At 38.6% G+C, this 26440-nt stretch overlaps 1 protein-coding gene across 1 annotated transcript in view; it reads left to right on the forward strand.

Moving 5' to 3' along the window:
* ARSK (arylsulfatase family member K) overlaps positions 1-26440 on the forward strand; it is a 60065-nt gene that overhangs the window by 6129 nt on the left and 27496 nt on the right. Inside the window, exons 2-3 of the mRNA XM_005899304.3 lie at positions 4897-5026; positions 8374-8533. Coding sequence (XP_005899366.2) covers positions 4897-5026; positions 8374-8533 — 290 coding nt within the window. The remainder of the gene's footprint in view (positions 1-4896; positions 5027-8373; positions 8534-26440) is intronic.

A 26440-nucleotide genomic window follows, 5' to 3' on the forward strand; every position in this document is an offset into this window, starting at 1 on the left:
CCATCCCTCCAAAAGGATGAACCTGGGTGGCTGGGTTGTCTAGAATCCATCCAGTGGCCACAAATGGTTATCATCCCCCATGTCCAAAAGATTGAAGGAATAAGACCTGTAGGCATTTGGGTTTTATCAAGATAAGTTTCCGAGAGTTTGAATTTATGGATTTAGTGAAATTCTTACAAGGGTAGAGTGTGCACTTTTGTCCTGGGCTCCCTTGCTCATCATTCAGGAAATCAGGAGTTACTTGCTTAGTATTCAGTGATTACTTCTGCTAGAAGTGGTATTTATTTCAACATATAAGCATGCTCTAACTTTCCCCATCTTTTAAAAAATCCTGACCTTAATCCCACATTTCTCCTGTATCTAACCCTCTATTAGCTAACATCCATCCCATTTTTTTTGTTTTGTTTTGTTTTCCTTTGCAAAAAAAATACTTAGAAGTGGTTTCTCCACCTGCCATCTCACCTCCCATTCTCTCTTCCCTTTCTGTTTTAGGTGTCCATTCTTACGACTCCATTGGAAGTGCTCCTGTCAACGTCACCAGCCACCAATTCCAATGTGCATTTTCTGACCTTATTTACATACCCTCTCAACACAGCTATTCCATCTCTCTTGACACAGTGTCTTCCCTCAGCTTTCATGAGACTCAGTCTCCTGATATCTTCCTCCCTCACTAGTCATTCTTTCTCAGTTTCCCACTCTGCCTTCTCTTCTTACCTGGGACTCCTCAGGGCTTCTTTCTTTCTTTTCTCTCTCTCCCTAAAAGATTTCACTGTCTCACAGTTTTCAATGCCATGGATATATTAAAGCCTTGTTTCACTAGGATAGACTTCTCTGAGCTCCAGATTCCTATCTGTACCCTAATTTATATCTCCATTTGGAAATCTCAGACATCTCAAAGATGTATGTATGTCCTGTATTTTGGATTAGCTCACTTTTAAACTGTATTTTATTTACAAAACTACACTGAAAACATACAATAGATATAACTCCAGGACTGGAACATTCTTTTTTCTCTTTTTTGCTCTTTACCAAGAAGAGTTCTTCAATTCTCAATTCAATTCCAAAATAGGTATCTCCAACCTAAACATCTCTTCCAGTCTTCCAGCTCATCTCTCCAGCTGCCTAGTTGGTATCTCCACTTAAGTCCTGCAGACGTCTCTAATTTATTTGAATGGGTGACCCTCCTCATTCTTCAGCTCTCACTTCCCAGAGAAGCCTTCCCTGTTCACTCTTACCAAGAAGGTTTCCTTTGTTATTCTGTATCTTTAGATTTTTTTTTAAGGCCATATAACAGTAATGGTATTGTAATTATTCTTGGTTTATTCTTGGTTTCCCTGATGCTGGGAAAGATTGAAGGCAGGAAGAAAAGGGGAAGACAGAGGATGAGATGGCTGGATGGCATCACTGACTCAATGGACATTTGGGTAAACTCCGGGAGTTGGTGATAGACAGGGAAGCCTGACATGCTGCAGTCCATGGGGTCACAAAAAGTCGGACCCAACTGAGTGACTGAACTGATGTTTTTTGCCTCTCCCACTAGTCTATAAGCTTCATGAGGCCAGGGACTCTATTTTTATTCACCATTGTATCTCCAGATCTTTCATAGTGCCTGGCACATACCAAATACTCAACAAACATTGGTTCAGTCAGTCCATCCAACTTTCCATTAATTTCTTTCATTTATTTTCTGTATTCAAATGGATCTAAGTCTCACACAACATGAATTTGCACTATTATGAGCCAGAGAATGATAACACTTTCTCTACTTGTTTTCATTATTTGAAGGTTCTTAGGATCATATTGAAGTTTTTTGCTACTTGTGAATTTTTTTAAATATTTATTTATTTGGCTATACCGGGTCTTAGTTGCAGCAAGCAAACTCTTAGTTGTGGCATGTGAGGTCTAGTTCCCAGCACAGGGATCAAACCTTGGCCCTCTGCATTGGGAGTATGGAGTCTTAGCCTCTGGACCACCAGGGAAGTCCCATCTACTTGGGAATTTTATGGTTAAAATTAAAGGAACAGTAATGGTGATAGTGGGCACCCTTGTCTTGTTCCTGACTTTAGAGGAAATGCTTTCAATTTTTCACCATTGAGGATAATGTTTGCTGTGGGTTTGTCATATATAGCTTTTATTATGTTGAGGTATGTTCCTTCTATTCCTGCTTTCTGGAGAGTTTTTATCATAAATGGGTGTTGAATTTTGTCAAAGGCTTTCTCTGCATCTATTGAGATAATCATATGATTTTTATTTTTCAATTTGTTAATGTGGTGTATTACATGGATTGATTTGCGGATATTGAAGAATCCTTGCCTCCTGGGATAAAGCCCACTTGGTCATGGTGTATGATCTTTTAATGTGTTGTTGATTCTGATTTCTAGAATTTTGTTAAGGATTTTTGCATCTATGTTCATCAGTGATATTGGCCTGTAGTTTTCTTTTTTTGTGGCATCTTTGTCAGGTTTTGGTATTAGGGTGATGGTGGCCTCATAGCATGAGTTTGGAAGTTTACCTTCCTCTGCAATTTTCTGGAAGAGTTTGAGCAGGATAGGTGTTAGCTCTTCTCTAAATTTTTGGTAGAATTCAGCTGTGAAGCCGTCTGGACCTGGGCTTTTGTTTGCTGGAAGATTTTTGATTACAGTTTCAATTTCCGTGCTTGTGATGGAAGTTTTGGCCACAGCAATCAGCAGAAAAAGAAATAAAAGGAATCCAGATTGGAAAAGAAGAAGTAAAACTCTCACTGTTTGCAGATGACATGATCCTCTACATAGAAAACCCTAAAGACTCCACCAGAAAATTACTAGAACTAATCAATGACTATAGTAAAGTTGCAGGATATAAAATCAACACACAGAAATCCCTTGCACTCCTATACACTAATAATGAGAAAACAGAAAGAGAAATTAAGGAAACAATTCCATTCACCATTGCAACGGAAAGAATAAAATACTTAGGAATATATCTACCTAAAGAAACTAAAGACCTGTATATAGAAAACTATAAAACACTGGTGAAAGAAATCAAAGAGGACACTAATAGATGGAGAAATATACCATGTTCATGGATTGGAAGAATCAATATAGTGAAAATGAGTATACTACCCAAAGCAATTTATAGATTCAATGCAATCCCTATCAAGCTACCAACAGTATTCTTCACAGAGCTAGAACAAATAATTTCACAATTTGTATGGAAATACAAAAAACCTCAAATAGCCAAAGTGATCCTGAGAAAGAAGAATGGAACTGGAGGAATCAACCTACCTGACTTCAGGCTCTACTACAAAGCCACAGTTATCAAGACAGTATGGTACTGGCACAAAGACAGAAATATAGATCAATGGAACAAAATAGAAAGCCCAGAGATAAATCCACGCTCATATGGACACCTTATCTTTGACAAAGGAGGCAAGAATATACAATGGATTAAAGACAATGTCTTTAACAAGTGGTGCTGGGAAATCTGGTCAACCACTTGTAAAAGAATGAAACTAGAACATTTTCTAACACCATACACAAAAATAAACTCAAAATGGATTAAAGATCTCAACGTAAGACCAGAAACTATAAAACTCCTAGAGGAGAACATAGGCAAAACACTGTCTGACATACATCACAGCAGGATCCTCTATGACCCACCTCACAGAATATTGGAAATAAAAGCAAAAATAAACAAATGTGACCTAATTAACCTTAAAAGCTTCTGCACATCAAAGGAAACTATTAGCAAGGTGAAAAGACAGCCTTCAGAATGGGAGAAAATAATAGCAAATGAAGCAACCGACAAACAACTAATCTCAAAAATATACAAGCAACTCCTACAGCTCAACTCCAGAAAAATAAACGACCCAATCAAAAAATGGGCCAAAGAACTAAATAGACATTTCTCCAAAGAAGACATACAGATGGCTAACAAACACATGAAAAGATGCTCAACATCACTCATTATCAGAGAAATGCAAATCAAAACCACTATGAGGTACCATCTCACACCAATCAGAATGGCTGCGATCCAAAAGTCTACAAATAATAAATGCTGGAGAGGGTGTGGAGAAAAGGGAACCCTCTTACACTGTTGGTGGGAATGCAAACTAGTACAGCCACTATGGAGAACAGTGTGGAGATTCCTTAAAAAACTGGAAATAGAACTGCCTTATGATCCAGCAACCCCACTGCTGGGCATACACACTGAGGAAACCAGAAGGGAAAGAGACACATGTACCCCAATGTTCATCGCAGCACTGTTTATAATAGCCAGGACATGGAAGCAACCTAGATGTCCATCAGTAGATGAATGGATAAGAAAGCTGTGGTACATATACACAATGGAGTATTACTCAGCCATTAAAAAGAATACATTTGAATCAGTTCTAATGAGGTGGATGAAACTGGAGCCTATTATACAGAGTGAAGTAAGCCAGAAGGAAAAACACCAATACAGTATACTAACACATATATATGGAATTTAGAAAGATGGTAACAATAACCCTGTGTACGAGACAGCAAAAGAGACACTGATGTATAGAACAGTCTTATGGACTCTGAGGGAGAGGGAGAGGGTGGGAAGATTTGGGAGAATAGCATTGAAACATGTAAAATATCATGTATGAAACAAGATGCCAGTCCAGGTTCGATGCACGATACTGGATGCTTGGGGCTAGTGCACTGGGATGACCCAGAGGGATGGTATGGGGAGGGAGGAGGGAGGAGGGTTCAGGATGGGGAACACATGTATACCTGTGGTGGATTCATTTTGATATTTGGCAAAACTAATACAATTATGTAAAGTTTAAAAATAAAATAAAATTTTAAAAAATTAAATTAAATTAAAGGAAATTATTTTCTTCTTTTGCGATGTAATCAATGCTTCATAAACAATTAAATTTCTTTATTCCAGGATGGAAGGCTAACATTTTATCCAGGAAGTCAGGTAGTGAAACTTCCTTTTATCAACTTCATGAAGGCACATGGCACTTCCTTTCTAAATGCCTACACAAACTCTCCAGTCTGCTGTCCATCGCGTGCAGGTACGAACATGCTTAATTTTACTGGAAGTAGCCCCACCCTGAAAATGTTTTCACACTTTAAAAGATTATACTCCAAAATAGGATAGTAAATCGTATTTGGCATCTAATAAAAATTTTTGAATATATGTGAGATGTGTTTTAGGGTATGTAATGGGTATTGGGGTTTCCCTTGTGGCTCAGCAGTAAAGAATCAGCCTCCTAATGCAGAAAATGTGAGTTTGATCCCTGGCTTGGGAAGATTTCCTGGTGAAGGAAAAGGCAGCCCCTCCAGTATTCTTGCCTGGGAAATCACATGGACAGAGGAGCATGCAACTCCATGGGGTTGCAAAATGTGAGGCGTGAGTTAGTGACTAAACAACAACATTGGGTATTGGGCTTTTTTAAGAGTAGAAATTTTATCACCTAAAATGGTGTTTAGTTCAAATCTGTTGTTTCATTTCCTTATGACTTGTGACTAAGAATCTCAGCTCTCCAGGCAAATTCGGAAATGCTTATATTTCCCAGAGGAGTTCCATTTCAATTTTTCAGTAAGAGATAAGTGGTTGGGAGGGGATTGTAAAGTATACTAAGGAACTGAACTGAAGGAGTGTTAGTCACTCACTTGTGTCTGACTCTTTGCGACCGCACGGACTGTAGCCCACCAGGCTCCTCTGTCCTTGGGATTCTCCAGACAAGAGTACTGGAGTAGGTTGCCATTCCATTTTCCAGAGGATCTTCCCAACCTGGGGATCGAAGCCAAGTCTCCTGTATTGCAGGCAGATTCTTTAGCATCTGAGCTACAAAGTAGTAAAACTTCTCAGGTATACCTGGAATTTTCCGTATTATTGCAGATTAGATATTTTTTCCTTCGGTCTCAATTCACTTCTACCCCAAATCTAACTGTTTACTTTTATTATAGTAATTTAAGAAATAGGCAGTTAAGTCATGACTAACTGAAAAAAAGAAGAAATTGACATTTTTATAAATTCTGTTCTCTGATAGAGTTGTCTTTCTCTTCCACTTTATGATGGTTTGCACTGGAACTCATAAATAGCACCCAATGATTTTCTTTTGTCCGTTAAGTTCCTGACATCATATTCTCCATGATTTGAGCCACATGTTTTTATTTTGTGACTACGTTTTCAGCACTACCAACTATATAATCACTGATGATTAAAAGAAACCTAAAGTGTATTATAAATGATGTTTCCATGATGAAGGACCAGGTGTATTACAAACACTTTTGTTCACTTTTTGTTCTTTATTGAGCAAGTGGAATGAGAGCTGTACTGGGGTGAGGTGAGGACTGGGTTCCGGTCCTCAATGGACTATGTCAGGCGCGCCCCTCCGTTTCCTAATCGCAGAATGCTGTATGCGCTGTGTCCCTCACAGAGCTGTTCTAGCGTCAAGTGAGATAATGGATTTTAAAAGTGCTGAAGGAACGCTAAAGATTTCAGAAATGTTAGGTGATCCTTTTCCTGGAAGAAGTCTATTTTGAACAGTTAGAACAAAGAGAAGGGAATAATCGTAATAAAAACTCACATGTATTGCATTCTTACTGCGTGCCTGGCCATATTCTAACTGCCTTTGTGGGTCTTAATTTATATAATTATCCACATTGTCACAAAGAGGAAATTGTGTTATAAACATTTTGCAGATGAAAACTAAAGTACTGGAAGGTTATATAACTTATCAAAGGGCTAGCAGTGTTGGGATTCAATGCCAGGTGATACCCTATTCCACTTCTCATGAAGAAAGCATTTTGTTAGATGAGAAAAGGATTCAACACTACTACATGTGTACACAGAAAAGGGAAAAGGCTTTTTTTCCCTGCTTTACTGAGATACAATTGACATAAAACACTGTGTTAGTTTAAGGTATACACCATATTCTAGAGAGAATAAGAACATTTTCATGAGCTGAATCAGTCAGATCAGGTTTATGTGCATCACACAGCACTTATAGCAACATATAGCCATAGTGCTACCTCCCACAAAAGCAGCAACAATGAGGTAACTACCAAAGCTAAGCCCCACACACTGGGGCCTTACTAACATTGTGTCCCCAGGACCAAGGTCAATGACTGGAACATAGCTGCAGAGCAAGTGATTTTTTAAAAAGTACAAACTAAGCCCAAAGTTAGTAGAAGAAAGAAAACAAACAAAGATCAAAGTGGAAATAAATGAAGTAGAGACTAAAAGCTCAACAGAAAAGATAATAAAACTAAGGTGTTTTTTTTTAATGGACAAATCCTTTGCTATACTTTCCAAAAAAAAGAAAGGACTCAGAAATTAAAGAGGAAACATTACTACTGATACCACAGAAAGGTATTTATAGCTATGACCTTCCCTCTTAGAAATGCTTTTTGCTGCATGCCATTTGTGTTGCTGTGCTGTATTTTCATTTTCATTTGTCTCGAAATTGTTTTTTCTCTTTTCTTCTTTGACCCATTGGTTGTTTAGGAGTATGTTGCTTAATCTCCACATATTTGTGAGTTTTCCATTTTTCTTCTTGTAATTGGTTCTAGTTTCATATCATTGTGGTCAGAAAAGATGCTTGATTGATTTTTAAATTTCTTAAATTCTTAAGAATTTAAGTCTTAGTAAATTTAATTATTCAGTCTTGTTGTATGACCTAACATGATATTCCTGGCGAATATTTCATTTGCACTTGAAAAGAATGTACTTTCTGTGTGTTTGGATGGAATGTTCTGAAAATGTTAAGTCCATCTGTTCTAACAGGTAGTCTAGTGTTTCCTTTTTGATTTTCTGTCTGAAAGATCTATTTGCTGTTGAAAGTGGGGGTATTGAAGTCCCCTAGTATTTGTGTCTATTTCTCCGTTTAGTCCTGTTAATATTTGGGAAAAGATTTATTGACTAAACAATCATAGCTGTAGAAAATAAGAGAGAAGACATAACTAAAAAGTACACTTAACTTTTTTGTGGCAAGCCGGTAACAAGACAAGAAACAAGGAAAATCCTTGGGAATTTTGGGAAAATGAGATCTGTACTTCATTTGACCAACGTGGAAAGTTGACCAATAAATACATAGTGATTATTTTTATGATTGAAAGAAACTCAAGTAAGATAGGCTTTATATTTAATTCCATCTATTTACCTTAAACAACCTGACCTGTAAGCCTTAGAGATTCACCTGTAAAGCGGAAATAGGAACTCATTTCAGTTTTCCCCTGAATAAAACGAGGTAACAATCAAAAATGTTAGGTAAAACACCTAATGCAGGTATATCTTATTGCAGAGCCTGAGCTCTGAACTAGTCATCTCTTTTCTCTCTTGGTATAACTGTCTCAGTCATCAAAATAAATTGTTAAGCTTTGTTTACACTGATCCCATTTTTTTTTCCACCAGCAATGTGGAGTGGGCTCTTCACTCACTTAACAGAATCTTGGAATAACTTTAAGGGCTTAGATCCAAATTATACAACATGGATGGATGTCATGGAGAAGCATGGCTACAGAACACAAAAATTTGGAAAACTGGACTATACTTCAGGACATCACTCCATCAGGTAAAAAATAAAATAAAAGTGATTCTCTGGCGGAGAATGAATATGTATACATATGACTGATAGCCTTTGCCGTCCACCTTAAACTATCTTTACATTGCTGATCAGCTATACGTTAATCTAAAATTAAAAGTTTTAAAAAATGATTTTCATAGACAGCCCACTACTGTAATACATACATGTACCCTTTTTGACTTCTGTTATTTCTCCGCAAAGCTGAAAGTAAATCTCTTAACCTCTAGATTGTGTTAATTTGGCTAAATCTTTAGCTTTCTTTAACCTTCTTAAAATATTGAAATTACTTATACGCTAGTAATTTTGTTTTCTTTAAACATTAAAGGTCTATAAAATTGTGTAGTCCATGAGTTATTTTGATTTATATATACAATGGCTGCTTTATTTACTTTAAAATTTGTTTCATAGACTATAATCTTCTTGTTACTTGCTTTTGTCAGTTCTCTCCAAGTTTAGTTTTCTGTTGTAATTTTTTTCTTTCATTTTACTCAGTCCTCAAAATTAGGCAACCAAGCATAGGCGGTAAGAGTAGAAATCTAGAATCAGATTGCCTACTTATGAATCCTAGTTTCTTGGTTTACTACTAACCAGCAGTATAATTTTAGGGCTATTATTTAAGCTAACTTCCTTAAATTTAAGTAATTTTTAAATAAAATTTAAATATTAAATAATGTTATTTAAATTTCTTTGTGGTGAATTCTAAATGAAATAGTATGTGCTCATTTCATGGAGTTTTACCAGTTTCTCTTTAAAATCCTTCTACTTTTTAGAAAGTAAGGTTAATCCAAAGTCAGATACACCCATTCATATTATCATATTTGAAATTTTTTTTTGTTTTTGTTGTTTCCTCAGTCAGTCCAATAATGAAAAAGAATCTAAGATTGAACGCAATGTACTCCGTATCACTGTCGCACTCTGTGTGAGATGGTTAAACTTTGATCTAAGTGTTATTCCTCAGTGGGATAATCTTTCTTGGCGTGCACAGATCCTGTTTCTCCTTTGTACTACTTTATTCCCACTGCCATCATAGTGCCTGTACATTGTAGACACACAGTTAAATGTTTTGGTTAATGAATAAATGAATGGAATAAAAAGTTATAGCTTATTATTTGATAAACAATGATATTCTATTTTACCTAGGGTTAAAATCAATAAAAGGAAAAGAGCTACTTAAACATTGATATTTGGGAAATCAAAGATGGTTTTCAGTGTAATAATTGCTTATAGCATATTTTCATTTACTGATCCTCTCACCAGAGCTTCAGTTCAGTTCAGTTCAGTTGCTCAGTCATGTCCGACTCTTTGCAACCCCATGAATCGCAGCACGCCAGGCCTCCCTGTCCATCACCAACTCCTGGAACTTGCTCAAACTCATGTCCATCAAGTCGGTGATGCCATCCAGCCATCTCATCCTCTGTCATCCCCTTCTCGTGCCCCCAATCCCTTCCAGCATCAGAGTCCTCTCCAATGAGTCAACTCTTCCCATGAGGTGGCCAAAGTACTGGAGTTTCAACTTTAGCATCAGTCCTTCTAAAGAACACCCAGGACTGATCTCCTTTAGAATGGACTGGTTGGATCTCCTTGCAGTCCAAGGGACTCTCAAGAGTCTTCTCCAACACCACAGTTCAAAAGCATCAATTGTTCCGTGCTCAGCTTTCTTCATAGTCCAACTCTCACATCCATACATGACCACTGGAAAAACCATAGCCTTGACTAGACGGACCTTTGTTGGCAAAGTAATGTCTCTGCTTTTTAACATGCTATCTAGGTTCAGTTCAGTTCAGTTCAGTCGTTCAGTCGTGTCCGACTCTTTGTGACCCTTAGGAAACTTAAATAAACTGTCAAGACTGTATTCCTGCTGTATGTGCCCACATATGGCACTTGACTGACACATAGGTTAAGGCTGCTGTGAATGGCATGTCTGCATGAGTTACAGCACAGTATCTTTCAGATTTTTCTGTACAAGTTTAAAGACGAGTTTCAGGGGGGGAAAACATATCTCATGTTGATGTTTGGTAGAAAGCAACACAGTACTGTGAAGCAATTATGCTTCAATTAAAAATAAATTTTAAAAAAAGGTCTCTCACTATAAAACATCATAAATAGGTGCATTCAGTGTTTTTTGATAGACTGACTCTCAAAACTAGTTTTTATAACATTGTGCTACCTTTACCACTGAAAGTGGTAAAGCAATTTTTGAACCTGTTTGTATTTTCAGCCAGGATTACAAGTCCCTTTAGTTTATTGCTCCAATTCTCTTTCTTTTCTCGACATCATGTGATGCTTTCTTCTTGTACCAGTTTAGGGACACTAATCCAGCTATGTGTCCCTTCCTGTATATACTACACTACATCAGACTGGGAACTTTAAAGGCTACATGCTTGTTTCTTCCAGATAACTGTTAAACACGTGTTGGTGGTACCATTCGTTAAGATGACACTAACTATAAGACCAGGGCAAGTTATTTATCTACTCAGGATGCCAGTTTCACTGAATGAGTGTACACTGCTGCTAAGCTGCTGCTAAGTCACTCTGTGTGACCCCATAGACAGCAGCCCACCAGGCTCCCCCATCCCTGCGATTCTCCAGGCAAGAACACTGGAGTGGGTTGCCATTTCCTTCTCCAATGCATGAAAGTGAAAAGTGAAAGGGAAGTCGCTCAGTCGTGTCCGACTCTTCACGACCCCATGGACTGCAACCTACCAGGCTCCTTCGTCCATGGGATTTTCCAGGCAAGAGTACTGGAGTGGGGTGCCATCGAGTGTATACTAGATGACTCTAAAAATTCTTTCTTTCTGAAGTTCTATGACCTCACTGGAGTACGGTTACATGGTTTATAAAATCCTGATATTAATCTGCCCTCTCACATTATAGGTGTTGTGCTCATAATAAGTCTAATTAGGTTCAAATTTTCTGTATCTTCTTAGCAATTGAAAGGAAACGTGTACTTAATTCTTAAGGTGTTTTGATCACTTTCTCTATGGGGTAAAGCTTTTGTCATTGAAAGGTTGTTGTTGAATCACGCGAATACACCGGGATTCTTGGCCCCCCGGAGGAGAAGAATTCAATCCGGGGCCAGAGACGAGGCTTGATCGCTCAGAGCTTTTGTGTAGTAAAGTTTTATTAAAGTATAAAGGAGATAGAGAAAGCTTCTGACATAGGCATCAGAAGGGGGCAGAAAGAATACCCCCCTGCTAGTCTTCAGCTGGATGTTATATAGTCACTAGCAGTCTGTCAATGAAAGAAAGCAATGTCTTAAAATTCAGAATGGCACCAGGCCCCTCACCCATAAGATGCATTTTGGGATAAATGGTTTATCCTGGGCCATAAAATGATTAACTTGAATCTTGAAGAAGGGCAGACCACCATACAAATAGTTTCATTTACATAGATTAGGGGAACAATATCCATACTGGTTTGTCAAGTAGGTTCTGGGCCAAGAGGCGGAACCGACTTGGAGACAGAGTTTGGGGTAAAGGCATAGTACATTAGCATAGCTTAAGACAAACATTTCCATAAGAAAAAGGCATTGGTTATCTCTAGACTCGAGAATAGCTAACTTCAGGCGAAACCGGGTGTCATTATGGCAACACAATATTTTAAGAGAAACCTCTCTTTAAATTTGTATAGAGAAGGAAAAAATATTGCTAGTTTGTTTCCTCCTGCCGCTTAAGAGAGATAAAAATGTCTGACACTTGCAGGCTATTTCCTCTATTTGGAGACCCCTGGCCTTCCTGCCTGTTACCCTCTCATCATCACATCCCCAAAGTCTCAAACAGTGGTCTCAATCAAGGGCAATTTTTGACACCCCCACAAGACTTTTGACAGTGTCTGCAGACACTTTTGGTTGACAGCACAGGGGGAATGCTGCTGCCATCTAGATGGTAGAGGCCAAGGCTGCTGCCAAACAACCCACAATGCACTGGACAGCACCCACTTCTCCAAACAAAAAACGAACAAGCTGAAAACGTCAATAGTGCAAAGGGCGAGGAACCATGATCTCAAGCTAAATACTTTATACTCATCATCATGGCCTTAGGAATGTCACACTGCAAGGCATCACTGGCATTTTCAGTTCAGTTTAGTCGCTCAGTCATGTCCAACTCTTTGCCCGCCCTTGGACTGCAGCATGCCGGGCCTCCCTGTCCATCACCAGCTCCCAGAGCTTGCTCAGGCTCATGTCTGTCAAGTCGGTGATGCCATCCAACCATCTCATTCTCTGTCATTCCCTTCCCCTCCCGCCTTCGATCTTTCCCAGCATCAGGGTCTTTTCCAATGAGTCCGTTCTTTGTATCAAGTGACCAAAGTATTGGAGCTTCTGCTTCAGCATCAGTCCTTCTGATGAATATTCAGGACTGATTTCCTTTAGGATGGACTGGTTGGATCTCCTTGAGTTCAAGGGACTCTCAAGAGTCTTCAACACCACAGTTCAAAAGCATCAATTCTTCAACATTCAGCTTTCTTTATAGTCCAACTCTCACATCCGTGTATGACTACTGGAAAAATCATAGCTTTGACTAGATGGACCTCAGTAAAGTAATGTCTCTGCTTTTTAATATGCTGTCTAGATTGAGCATAACTTTTTCTACAAGAAGCAAGCATCTTTTAAGTTCATGGTTGCAGTCACCAGCTTGCATTTTGAATTTTATTTATTGTCCCATATTCTAAGGGTTCAGATCCACTTAAACAGTAGTATTTCAGTTTTTTTTAGAATCAACAAAATCAAAGAAAATGTTAATTTGGAAGTGTATAGAATTAGAAGGTCTTGAGTAATTGATTTTTATAGATATATTAAAAACTAGATTTCTAAGATCAGTACATTAAAGAAGGTAAACATTAAGTAACATTCCTTAAAATACTAAGACTAAGATGATCCTTACTAAAGTTACAAGGGTAAAATCATGTATGGAACACCCGTTCAGAAAATACTTATTAACCCACCTACAGAGTCCCAGATGCTATTTTTAAGTGATGGGAATACTGTAGTGATCAAAACACAAAAGTCTCTAGCCTCATGGAACTTATACTCTAGTGGCAAATTTAAGCAAATCAGGAGCAAATATAAGCAAACTGCTGTCCTATCTTTCCTAGCTAAAAGTTTAAAAGCTAAAATCAGATGCCCTGGCACTTCATCTTACTCCTGTTGTTCTCATCTTACTGCATAAATGTTCTCAATTCATGTGTCTTAATGTGTTTCTGAAACCTGTCACAATAGGCCGTACTTAATCCCATGAGACAAATGAAAAATTAGAAGCCTACTTCCCAAGTGAGACAATTGCTATGGCAAACTTTTTAGCTTGAGCTTGACAACCGGCAAAAGGCAGCAAACCATGGGCTGCTCTCACATCTTCTTGTTCCCTTGGCCTCCAGACCAGAAGCACAGGCTTTCTAACTAGAACCTAAGTGGCCAAGAGGGAAGCAGCAGAACTCGAACAGCAACCATAGGGTCCCTTTCAATTCTGCAGCCCAATGAATAAGTCTGTGTTTATCTCATCCATTTCTACTTTTATTTTAACTGTATAATCTAAGATCGTACGTGGGGCTTCCCAGGTGGCTCCGTGGTAAAGAATCTCCCTGCCAATGTAGGAGACCTGGATTTGATCCCAGGTCAGGAAGATCTCCTGGAGAAGGAAATGGCAACCCACTCCCATATTCTTGCCTGAAAAATCCCATGGACAGAGGAGCCTGGTAGGCTACAGTCCATGGGGTCATAGAGTCGGACACAACTTAGGAACTGAACAATAACAACAGGATCCTACCTGACTTAGATCAGATTTATCCATACTAAAGAGGAGTGTATTTTATTCTTTTCCTTATAATGGAAAAAGATATCCATTCCTCTGGTCATTTTAGAAGCATTTTTAGAACCCCACAGCTACATACCTTGTCATTTTTAATGAAATTCAGTATCTAAAACAGCTTGCATTAGTCTGAGTACATTGCCAGAATGACTGCTGATAGTGAAAAAGCCTGCTATTATTTTATTTTATTGCTCCAGAACCCTTGCTTCTGATATCTAGCAAATTCTGGTTGAAGCAGCTACTGGGGCTATCTTCAGAATGCTCTCTACCATAACTCCTATGCCAGTTTCTTGGAATACCAGTGATAGTTCTAAGTCTACAATTTCATTACGATTCTTAGATTTTTTTCCCATTTAATTACTCAAGTTTAAGGTCCTGTGTATAGCTGCTCTCAGTGAAGTGTAAAAGGGGGGGCCCTTTTGCCAGTGCTGACCATTCGTGGAATTTATTCCAATCTACTTTTCAAAGAACCTGAAGATATCTAATAAGGTGGAGATTTCACTTTTTAATTTAACATTAGCATTAGCCAGATATGACCTGGCTAAAGTGACTTACGGTTTAAAACATGAGATTTTTTTTTTAAAAGTCTAAAAAAATTACAGTATAGGACAAAATACGGTGAGTTATGTTTAAAGGAAGAAGCAAACACATCCAGATTTTTTTTCAAGGGGTGGGAGAAAAAGCTGTAAAGTACTACATTTTGTCTATTCTACGGTGCACACTTTTTTCCCCACAATTTAACATATCTGAAGTTGCAATGCATCTTACAATTGATGACTACAAAATTCTGTTATAGTCTTCTTGGGAGTGTTTTCTCTTAATAGTATATATTTTTCAAAAGAGTACATTTCATATTACTAGCCTTTTAGATTTGATAAACTTGCAAAAGTAGAACATCAATAGGCTTAGGTGGAGGACAGGAAGAAGACTTCTGAACAAATGCAACCAAGTAGGAAACCGAAAACCCTTTGGAAGACACTGGATAAGCCCGAATTTCTGTAAGGAAGCCATGAAAGGTAAAACTTTAATATGTGAGAAGGACTTGAACAAGCTGAGGCACTGGCAGAAAACAGCCTGCCTGTTTCAGCAGAGAAGCTGAATATGAGAATCTCCATAAAAGTTTTGTTCTGTAAAAAAAAAAAAAAGTTAACCTTGGAGTAGTTCTGTTCTATTCTTTTCATCCTTGAACATATTTCTTGCCCTCCAATCAAGTCCCGTGGTGATTTTAGATCAGATTTTGGAGTTCGTGTAATTACTTGATTGATCCAACTTGTCTCCTTTCACGTTTCACTTGTTTTCTAAGCAGTCTTTCCATCCTGCCATTTGGCTCTTTCACTGACTACATCCTATTCCAGTTAGCCAGGAAGCATCTGGCTCTTTTTCTAATATGATGCCAGAATGCAGAATTTCAAAAGTAAGGTATAAAAAAAAAAATAGAAAAAGCAAGATACTTACTCTCTAAGGAATATATTAAAAATTTAACTCATCCTACAGTTTCTAAAGAAGAATATTAAAATGTCTGGAAGTACATAGGTAAATCAGCACTCTTAATATTAAAAATAAAGCAACAACCACAGTATCTACTGTATTCTTTAGACTCAAGCAAGACAAGAATGTGCTTTAAAAAAATTATGTGCAAGAATATTGCTTAAGCAGATGAGGAATTAAAAGTTGGTATCTGTCAACACAGGAAGAACAAAACTCATTAATGGCAGACAAAAGAACTACAAAAAAATTGAGATCTAATTTAGTCTAAGGGCAAATATTATAAACCAGAATAATAGCTTGTTTTCATCATGACAATCCTTAGTTATTAAAGTAGTTAGGAAGCAAAGTACAGTGGTAACCCAAATTATTAACTATGTGAGGGAGTTTGTGTGTTTTTTAAAGAAACTAAGCTGCAGGAAAATTCAGCTTTCTAAAAATGACTGGCCCCACATGACCTCCATAGAACTAATTTTATAATCAGTGGCAAAGGATATTTATTTCTGTCATATGCTTTTATAAAACATTTTGAAGAAATGTATTTATTTTCAAAAATTACTTTATTATTTTCATTATTTCATTAAAAGTACCCAAATCTTAAGTGTCAAATACTTAACACATGTTTAAAAAATTGAGCAGGGAATTCATTAAATAAACTGAGGTAGATATATACACAGTAAAATATTAGAAAGCAATTAAAAACTGATAGAGAATACCTAATGGCATTTGACACAAAGGTATTCCAAAAACATATAATTTAATTTAAAAATTATGAAACAGTATGTTGCATGTCCTTTTTTGAAATATATATTGTACATACACACACTAGATAAAACTGGGAAGGTACATGCCAAAATATTACAGTGGTTGTCCATCTGTAGTAGAATTAGTGATTTTTATTTGCTTTTTGTTAATCAGTTTTTTTTCCTAAATTTCCTAATGAACTTTTACAAAAAATTATTGCAGAAAGAGATCTGGGAGAAGATTATGGGAATTTAATAAATTCTCTCAAATCTGATTGAGAAATATCCTACCATGACCTTATAGATAGATCTGGCTTGGAAAGTTGGAAGAATTAGAGGATGCACTTAGACTTATAGAACTGGACTGAAAATAAACCAAAAAGTAACTGTTTCAAGGACAAATTTTTGTAATCAAACCTTGGAGATATTTGAATTTCGAGAGAATCACAACAGATATTATTTACCATCTTTGTAAAATTCACAAAGTAATAAAGAGTTGTGGTTAATAAATGCCAAAGTGAGAAAGCTGAATATTGAGAAACTGAATATTTAGCATATGAAATATCCATGTTTGAATTACTAAAAATTAAAATTTCTTTACTTGCAAAAAAAAAAAACGCCTTCAAGCAGCAATTCCTGTAATGTGTTTCAGTCTGAGATCACTTGTAGCTTTTTTCTATAAGAATTCTCAGAATTCTCATTGTTATATGCAGTACTTTTTCTTTTCTTTTTTTTTGCATACAAAAGCTCCAATTAGAATCTAGTCTTTTCAAGCTCTGAAAGTATGCCTTTAAGAGGACAGTATGTCCAGTCCTTCCCCTGACATTTCTTACAGACTCTTAAAAGTACCTTTTGCACTAGAGAAAATGTCAATCCTATTTTGTAATAGTTTTGTAAAGTTATTTATGGGTATCAAGCCTCAAAAGAAGTGGAGGATTACGACAGCAAAACTGTCTCAGAATATCTACACAAAGTTGCTGGATCCTCCGAAGTTTAGCGCCTATTTCTATATTGAGCTTGACTGTTGTTTCTATAAATTGATTTTTTAAGCAGTTTTGGGTGTGTGTGTGTGTGTGTATATATATATATATATATAGGTAGATGCAAAGATAAAAATACTGATCCACTTTATAAAACTATGAACTTTTGAGACTTCCCTGGTGGTCCAGTGGCTGGCACTCTGCACTCCTAATGCAAGGGGCCCAGGTTCCATCCCTGGTCAGGGAACCAGATCTTACATGCCAGAGCTAAGACCTGGAAGACCCAAATAAACAAAGTAATTTAAAGAAAAAAAAAACAACTACTTTTTTGGATGAGTTTTGTGCTGACACTTAACCCAAATGACAAGATTTCTAAGGTAGTATTCATGTTAGAAACTGCCCACTAAAATCTTAGGTTACCCTCTACTGAGTCTTGAGCAAGAAATAAAAAAAAACAAAAACAAAAAATCCTTAGGTCACTCAACTCGATCCTTAGAATCAACCAAGCTGGAGACCTAGACTCAGAAAACAGGAATCAGAAAAGGCTCCAAGTCTGAGAGCACCCCAAAGTCACGCCCAGAAACAGGCTGGTCAGATCACTGCAACTATGGCACTGCTGCTATCACGCATCTCTAGCTGATCCTATGTCTTTGTCACTCTCAAGATTCAGAATCCCAGGACCTGGGTGTCAAATGGGCAACCCAGGTCACTAGCCTACTCCCCAGGTGCCTGGGGTCATAGCCAGAGGGCTTATCACCCACACTTCAGCTTCTGTAATGGACAAGGGCATTTCCCCTTTCATTAGAACCCACATAATAGGAAATTCTGTCCACACAAGGGCAGGTGGTCTGGAAAACATCACAGCAACAACTTGGCTGTCTTAGTATACCATGTCCAGCAACTCACTGAGCTAATCTGCCAAGTTTTAGTTACCCAGGAGATTTTAAATAATTCCCACAGTGATGTCATTCATACCCCCATTACCATGAAAGTTACCCAGTTTAAATGAATTTATTTGATCAGAGTGACCTAGAGGATAATGATATCAATCATGATTAAGCTCTTCCTACCTTCTAGGCCCTGCGTTAGGTTTAAGATAAAATATTTCCAAAAAAGTCACTGTGTATCTTCATAGGCTTGGTAAATCATATATTCAGAAACATAGATTGAAGGTTTGCAAATGGATCAAAAGATTAATTATGCAGTGAAAAGGAATTTGGATTATCAGCCTAAGAACAGGGACTGTTGTTAACACTGATCTCAAGAGATGGAATAAATGAATGTGTTAGTCACTCAGTCATGTCCGACTCTTTGGGAACCCATGGACTGTAGCCCACCAGGCTCCTCTGTCCATGGAATTCTCCAGGAAAGAATACTGGAGTGGGTTGCCATTTCCTTTTCCAGGGAATCTTCCTGACCCAGGGATCGAACCCAGGCGTTCTGCATTGCAGGCGGACTCTTTACTATCTGAGCTACCAGGGAAGCTTCAAAAGATGGAACTGGGAATAATTCTGATTCTAATACAGCTTTAAGGACCTCAATAAGCAGGAGTCAGGAGAACTTTATCCTGGTTCTCTGTTGTTAACTTATGACTTGTTTGTCTCCTCAGCTCTGGGTCTTTTCTCAGCTACATTACTTCCAGCTAGAACTCTGACTTGCACGATGCTTTTTGACTCAAGATCCATCTCCTTTTACTGACTTTCTCAACCTCATAGCTGCATTCTAGAGAATCACCAGTTACCTGTTTTTCTTTCCTAATTCAAATTCTATAAACAAGGATGATGGGCTCAACACATGTTTCATCCCAGACTCCATCATAATCACTGACCAGATTAAGGACCCAAGGGTCTGGTCCTCAGGTCAGGTGCCCACCCCTGGCCAGTTGACAAGATAGGAGAAACCTTAAATCCTACACAGTGTAGTCATCTGGGTCACCTCTTCAGTAAGGGTTGTGGACATGGTAACATGTTCAATGCAGAGACTACTTAGTTAATTATTAATGAAAGATTTACTGGGGGATAATCCACCCACTTTATCTTTCGTATATGATGACATTTTGTCCAGGTTGTATTTTCTGTATAATACTGAAAGGCAACAGCTTACAAAAAATTTTAAATGTTAGTCACTTAAGTTGAGATGTTAAATTACTCTAAAAGTGTAATGAAAATCTCCTCCTTATCTGATGTAAGTAGTCAATGTGATCTAAACCATTAGAGGTATAATCAAAACTAAACTATTTTATCCCAGTTGCTTTTTCCGCAAGGTAGCAAATCGTCTTTTAATTTTGTGAAGTATAGTAGTAGAAGGAGTTTATGCTTGAGGAGATGTGAGGTGGTAGTATTATTTTGATTGCTAAGGGAGTTACCTCAAGTTCCAGCCTAGCACAATGCCTTGCACATGGTAGACATTCAGTAACTATTTCTTGAATTAAATCAAAAAGCCTGTCTTTATTTGAAACCAAACTGCAGCAAATATTCTGTTAAGGGCTACAGTCACTGTCACCTAGGTATTCAAAGTTCTAAAAATTGATGCTTCCACAGTGATGAATTCACTAACAGACTAGAAAATGGTTACAAAAAAGTTCACAACCTCAAGTCCATGAAACCCCTGAGTGCCCCCCAACATCAAGAGAAACAAACCTTTTGTTTGAAATTTATTTACTATTATACAATTGTATAATAATGTATAATTGCATAAATGTATTTACAATAAATATATAATAAAATAACACAGAATTAATAACTATTATTATTCACTCAACTAAAACAGACTGTTTTGTGAGTGATGATGAATATATGCAAAGATAGATGACAGCCTTGTGAGTCCCTTTAAAAAAAATGGTGTGTTTCTCAACTTTGAGAGAAGAACATTTAATGGGTATGAATATGAATCCCATTTTCTCTCATTGAATTTATTAGGTTGATAGTGAAATTTGCAAGGACATGATTCAGAATTGTAATTTTTCCATGCAAGAGACTTATTCAAGACACATTAGCTGTTAATGCCCTGTCAAGAACAATGATTCTTTGTGTGAGAGAAAGAGATCCATTTCCATATAATTCTTAAAGTCTGAGACACTTTAATTATTTAGTAATCTTAGGAAGCTGAAGGTTTATGCCTAGCCTCCTAATTCATTTTGAAAGAAAACTGTTATTTTCTCATCAATTTTAATGTGTGATATTTTTTCAAAGGTTATTGTTGCTATGTAAATTCACCCAGTGCTACCTGTGGGCTGACTGTATCCAATACTGCAGTGGCAGAATTTGGCACATTGGCACAGAAAACCCACACAACAATGGCATAGATACAGAGTTATGCAATAATTAATTGCTAATATGTTAGTTTTATTTTCCATCCATATTAGGAGATTTTGCTGTTAAAAAAGAATTAATAAAATTGCTGATCATTGGACAGTGCATTTAGCCATCACCTTGTTTTTTGGAATAGATCCAGTTCTTATTCATGGGCTACTATGGAAACTATTTTAATTATCTCATCTAAAAATTGAGGCTCTTAAGCATAAAAATTGGTACACTGTTATGTGGAGCAGTGCATCTCAAAATGTGACATACATGCAGATCTGCTGGGCACCTCATTAAATGCCCTTTCCAGTTCAGTGGGTCTGGGACGGGGCTCGAAATTCTGCTTATTTAACAAGGTGATGCTGATGCTGCTTGAAGTAGCAAAGATATAAGGAACTGGACCTCAGAGGGAGGTAAGCCAAGGTATAGTCAATTGTGAATGCCTTTATCAGAAACACGTGGTTACTTTTGTATCCCTTTGAGAAGCCTCACTTGCATTTCCTCAAAGAGGTAAAATAAACTTTGGACCACTTAGGAGAGGCACTTGGTATACATGCGCAAAATGACTCATTGAAGCCTAAGTTTATAGAGAACAGTTTCCTTTGAGATAGATGTATTCCACATCCAAGCTCCCACGTGAGGCTTCATTACAGTTGTCTCTACTACTGTACACCCAGGAGAGTGAAAAAAAGCAACCAAAAAAAAGTCTTACTATCATTATGACAATAGTTTTGACCTCGTGGACCTCTTGAAAGCTTCTTGGGGACCTCCCAGAGATGGCTGGGCCACACTCTAAGAAATGCTGGCATGTAGGAAACTGTACATTGTATGTTCGTGCCTATTTTCAAGTTCAGTTCAGTTCAGTCACTCAGTCGTGTCCAACTCTTTGCGACCTCATGACCTGCAGCACCCAGGCCTCCCTGTCCATCACCAACTCCCGGAGTCCACCCAAACCCATGTCCATTGAGTCAGTGATGCCATCCAAACATCTCATCCTCTGTCGTCCCCTTCTCCTCCCACCCTCAATCTTTCCCAGCATCAGGGTCTTTGCAAATAAGTCAGCTCATCAGGTGGCCAAAGTAAGAGTGTAAATTTATAATGAGAGGAGTCAATGAATCAAAGTCTCTAAACCAGGGATCCCCAAGCTCCCCTAGTACCTCCTGTCAGATCAGCGGCAGCATGAGATCAGAAATAAAGTGCAAACTGTAATGTGCTTGAATCATCCTGAAACCATCCCCCCGCCCCCACCCCTGGTCTGTATAAAAACTGTCTTCTGTGAAATCAGTCCCTGGTGCCAAAAAAAGTTTAGGGACTGCTGATCTAAAGCACAGGTAGTTTTCATTCCTCACCATAAATACAAGCCTTTTTATTATTATTATTATTGTCCTGATTGAAAGCACACTCTTAATATTCCAGACAAAGTACACAGAAATGGAATGAAAAGAAATTTGTCCCAAATACCCCCAGTGAGCAACTAATGAGAAAGTTTTCTATTTCGAGGAGGTTATAGCAAGTCACGGAGAGTAGGAGGTCAGGGGAGGCATGCTGAGCAGTAAGACAAAGCAGGTCTAAGCACATGGTCAAAACATAATGTTTCCTGGTGCAACAGTTTGACCCGGTTAAAGAGGAATGAAAACATTGGTTGTTTAGTAGAGAAAATTATAACTTTAAGAGTTATCTTTCTGTCACAGTGAAAAAGTGAAAGTCGCATCTGACTCTTTGCAACACCATAGACTCTACAGTCCATGGAATTCTCCAGGCCAGAATACTGGAGTGGTAGCCTTTCCCTTCTCCAGGGGATCTTCCCAACCCAGGGATCGAACCCAGGTCTCTCGCATCGCAGGTGGATTATTCACCAGCCGAGCCACCAGGGAAGCCCGAGAATACTGGAGTGGGTAGCCTATCCCTTCTCCAGTGGATCTTCCTGACCCAGGAATCAACCCGGGGTCTCCTGCATTGCAGGCAGATTCTTTCCCTACTGAGCTCTCAGGTGCTGATGGCAGTTCTGTCACAGTCATTGCCGTCAATGGATGCAGTTGTATATTCATATTGTCTTTCCCTATTTTCCTCATTAGTGTTACTTGCCAAGGGAACTTTGGGCTGGGAAAAGGGACTCTGAACTGAGAGGTGCAGCTCCTGGACCACCTACTGCTTATACCGCATCCGCGTAACAAGGGCCCAGGCTGGCCCAGGGAGCAGTGAGAGTGAATGGTGAATCAATGCTGATTATAACTGTTAGTATGTACTGGGCTTCCCTGGTGGCTCAGCGGTGAAGAATCCGCCTGCAGGAGGCAACGGGTTCGAACCCTGGGCCGAGAAGATTCCCCTGAAGAAGGAAATGGCAACCCACTCCAGTATTCTTGCCTAGGAAATCCCATGGATAGAGGAGACTAGTGGGCTACAGTCCATAGGGTCGCAAAGAGTTGGACGCAACTGAAGTGACTTATCATGTACACATGCATTAATATGTATTGAATATATAAAAAGTGCTAAATGTTTTTTAAGTTATAAAAAAGTTGTTATTTTATACTTAGGCACAATGCTTGAACATGGGTCAACTAATCAATCAAAGTATTACCCTCTTGATCAGCTAGGTTACTCAGGAGTCTTGGGATAGCCAGAAAGAGGCAAAAGGGAAAATTAGGACAGAGGAACCTTTACCTTCAACCATAATCCTGTCTCTGCTGCCCTAGTAATGATGAAAGCATTGTTATACTCCACTTCCAGCAGTCACAGGAATCATGCCCAAAGCCCACACATTCAGAAACAGACAAAAGAAGATGCCACTAAGATAGGAGGGTAAATCACATGTTATTTAGAAAAAATGGCAAAAATGGAGCTAAGTTTGAAATTAGTTGTAATAGTATGACTGGGCCAAAATTAAGTTGATTTAAGCCTTTTTATCTGTAAGGGGACCAACCTGGGCCAAAAATAACCTTAGAAACAAAGAACTATTAAAAGGGAAAAAAAAAGAAAGGGGCATAACTTTGCCAGAAGGATTAAATGAAATCACACTTACTCATTGCTGTGGCAAAAGATGGCAATCTGAGTTCAATATAGCCATCTTTCAAGCACGATCTTTCCTTGAGATGTAATAGGCTCACTCATGACTGAGGAGGCTGGTTAGCCCGACCAGAGCAACAGTCTACACCTGTGTCAATCCAGAGCCTAGTGGAAGCTCTGATCACCATTCAGGGCTCTGCCCCCAACTCCAGAGTGTCCTAAAATTTAGCTCAGTTCCACAAGTTGAGGGTTCAGTATACAAGACGGCCCCCACTACCCCACTTCAGACACAAATCACGTGTCCAGGTCTGCCACCTATGCTTGTGACTGGACCAACTGTAAAATCAGAGGGTCCCATGACCTCTTCCTTGGGTTAATTTGCTACAGTGGCTCACAGAACTCAGAGAAACATTTTACTTACTAGATTACCAGTTTATTATGAACCAGTGAACCAGTGAAGTTGTTCAGTCATGTCTGACTCTTTGCAATTTCATGGACCGTAGCCTACCAGGCTCCTCCATCCATGGAATTTTCTGGGCAAGAGTACTGGAGTGGGTTGCCATTTTGTTCTCCAGGGGATCTTTCCAACCCAGAGATCGAACCCAGGTCTCCTGCATTGCAGGCAGATGCTTTACCGTCTGAGCCACCAGGGAAGCCCAGTTTATTATAAAAGGATATAATTCAGAAACAGCCAAATGTAAAAGATGCCTGGGGAAAGGGCATGATGCTTTCATGCCTTCTTCTAAGCCCACCCCTCTTCCACCCCTCCCTCCACCCTCTCATTTTTTGGATTTTATAGGGAGGTGTGTGTGCATGCTAAGTCACTTCGGTCACGTCCAACTCTTTGCGATGCTATGGACTGTGGCCTGCCAGGCTCCTCTGTCCATGGGATTCTCTAACCAAAATGGAGGTTGCCATACCCTCCTCCCAGGGGATCTTCCCAGCCCAGGGACTAAACTAGTGTCTCTTACATCTCCTGCATTGCCAAGCAGGCTCTTTACCCCAGCGCCACCTGGCAAGCCCTTATAGGGAGACGTGATTGATGAGATCACTGACCACTGGTGATTGAAATCAATTTCGATTCCCTCTCCAATCTCCTCCCTCCCTGGAGGTCAGAGGCAGGCAATAGGACTAAAAATGTCAACCCTCTAATCTCTTTGTTGTTTAGGGCAAACAGGCCCCAACTCAGGTAAGGTGCAAAAGTAACCCCATTAACATAACAGAAGACACTTTGGTTGGTTTCATCTCTTAGAAAATTCTGAGGAATTTAGGAAATTGTATCAGAATCAGTGATGGAAACCAAATATATACTTTTCATTATAAATCACAATATCACACTGGACAACTAATTAGGTTGCATTAGAAGGTTTCCTGTAATTTCCTTGTTCCCTGTAATCATTTCTCAGCCATTTGTTCCCATATAATACTCCTTGGTTGAAAAGAAAGCACTTTGGTTCCTAAACAGCTTGTATGAATCTCAGTGAGCTATTTCTGCTTACCACAAAATCGTAGAGCTCTACCACAAGTATTGCTGGTGTGATAAACCCCTAGCATCCCACTCTTCTGCAATAATAATGATCACACAGGGTTTTCTCATTCAGCAATGATATGAACGAAAGATTGAGAAACTGTTACATTGTTTGGTAGTGTGATAACTTTTACCATACTTACTGTTTTAGGGATTTCCATTTGCTATACAGAATTAACTAGAATCTCTTAAATGTAATTCTGCTGAGATTCTGGTTTTCATTACTTTTCTCAAACTATATTGAATATCTGCTTCCCTGGTGGCTCAGTAATAAAGAATCCACCTGCCAGGGCAAGAGACATGAGTTCAGTCCCTGGGTAGGGAAGATCCCCTGGAGAAGGAAATGGCAACCCACTAGCATATTCTTGCCTGGAGAATTTCATAGCCTGGTGAGCTACAGTCCATGGGGTCACAAAGAGTTGGACACGACTGAGTGACTAAGCATGATACTGAGTATCTACTGTGAAAAATTGTTTTTATTACAGTTGCTTAAACTTATTTATCTGTCTTCAAGAGGCAGATAAAAGTTCTATTTAGTTCACCTATGAACCATTAGCTACTTTGTGTGGTTTGAAGTTTCCATTATGTGGAGTGTTATGTTTTAATATTAAAAAGTCTTTATTTCTATGTTGGTGTTTGAATTTTTTAAGCTCTTTTCTTAATTGATAATGTATTTCAGAGGTGTTTGCCTTAACAAAACTCATAAAAAACAGGCTTCTTAGAAATTGCTTCCTGAACAGTTATGCCACTGAATATCACAGTAATCCAGGTCTATGCCCCAACAAGTAATGCTGAAGAAGCTGAAGTCGAACTGTTCTATGATGACCTACAAGACCTTCTAGAAATAACACCCAAAACAGATGTCCTTTTCATCATAGGGGACTGGAATGCAAAAGCAGGAAGTCAAGAGATACCTGGAGTAACAGGCAAATCTGGCCTTGGAGTACAGAATGAAGCAAGACAAAGGCCAACAGAATTTTTCCAGAACAACTGGTCATAGCAAACACCCTCTTCCAACAACACAAGAGAAGACTCTACACATGGACATCACCA

The sequence above is a fragment of the Bos mutus genome, chromosome 7 (assembly GCF_027580195.1).
Source record: "Bos mutus isolate GX-2022 chromosome 7, NWIPB_WYAK_1.1, whole genome shotgun sequence".
NCBI lineage: Eukaryota > Metazoa > Chordata > Mammalia > Artiodactyla > Bovidae > Bos > Bos mutus.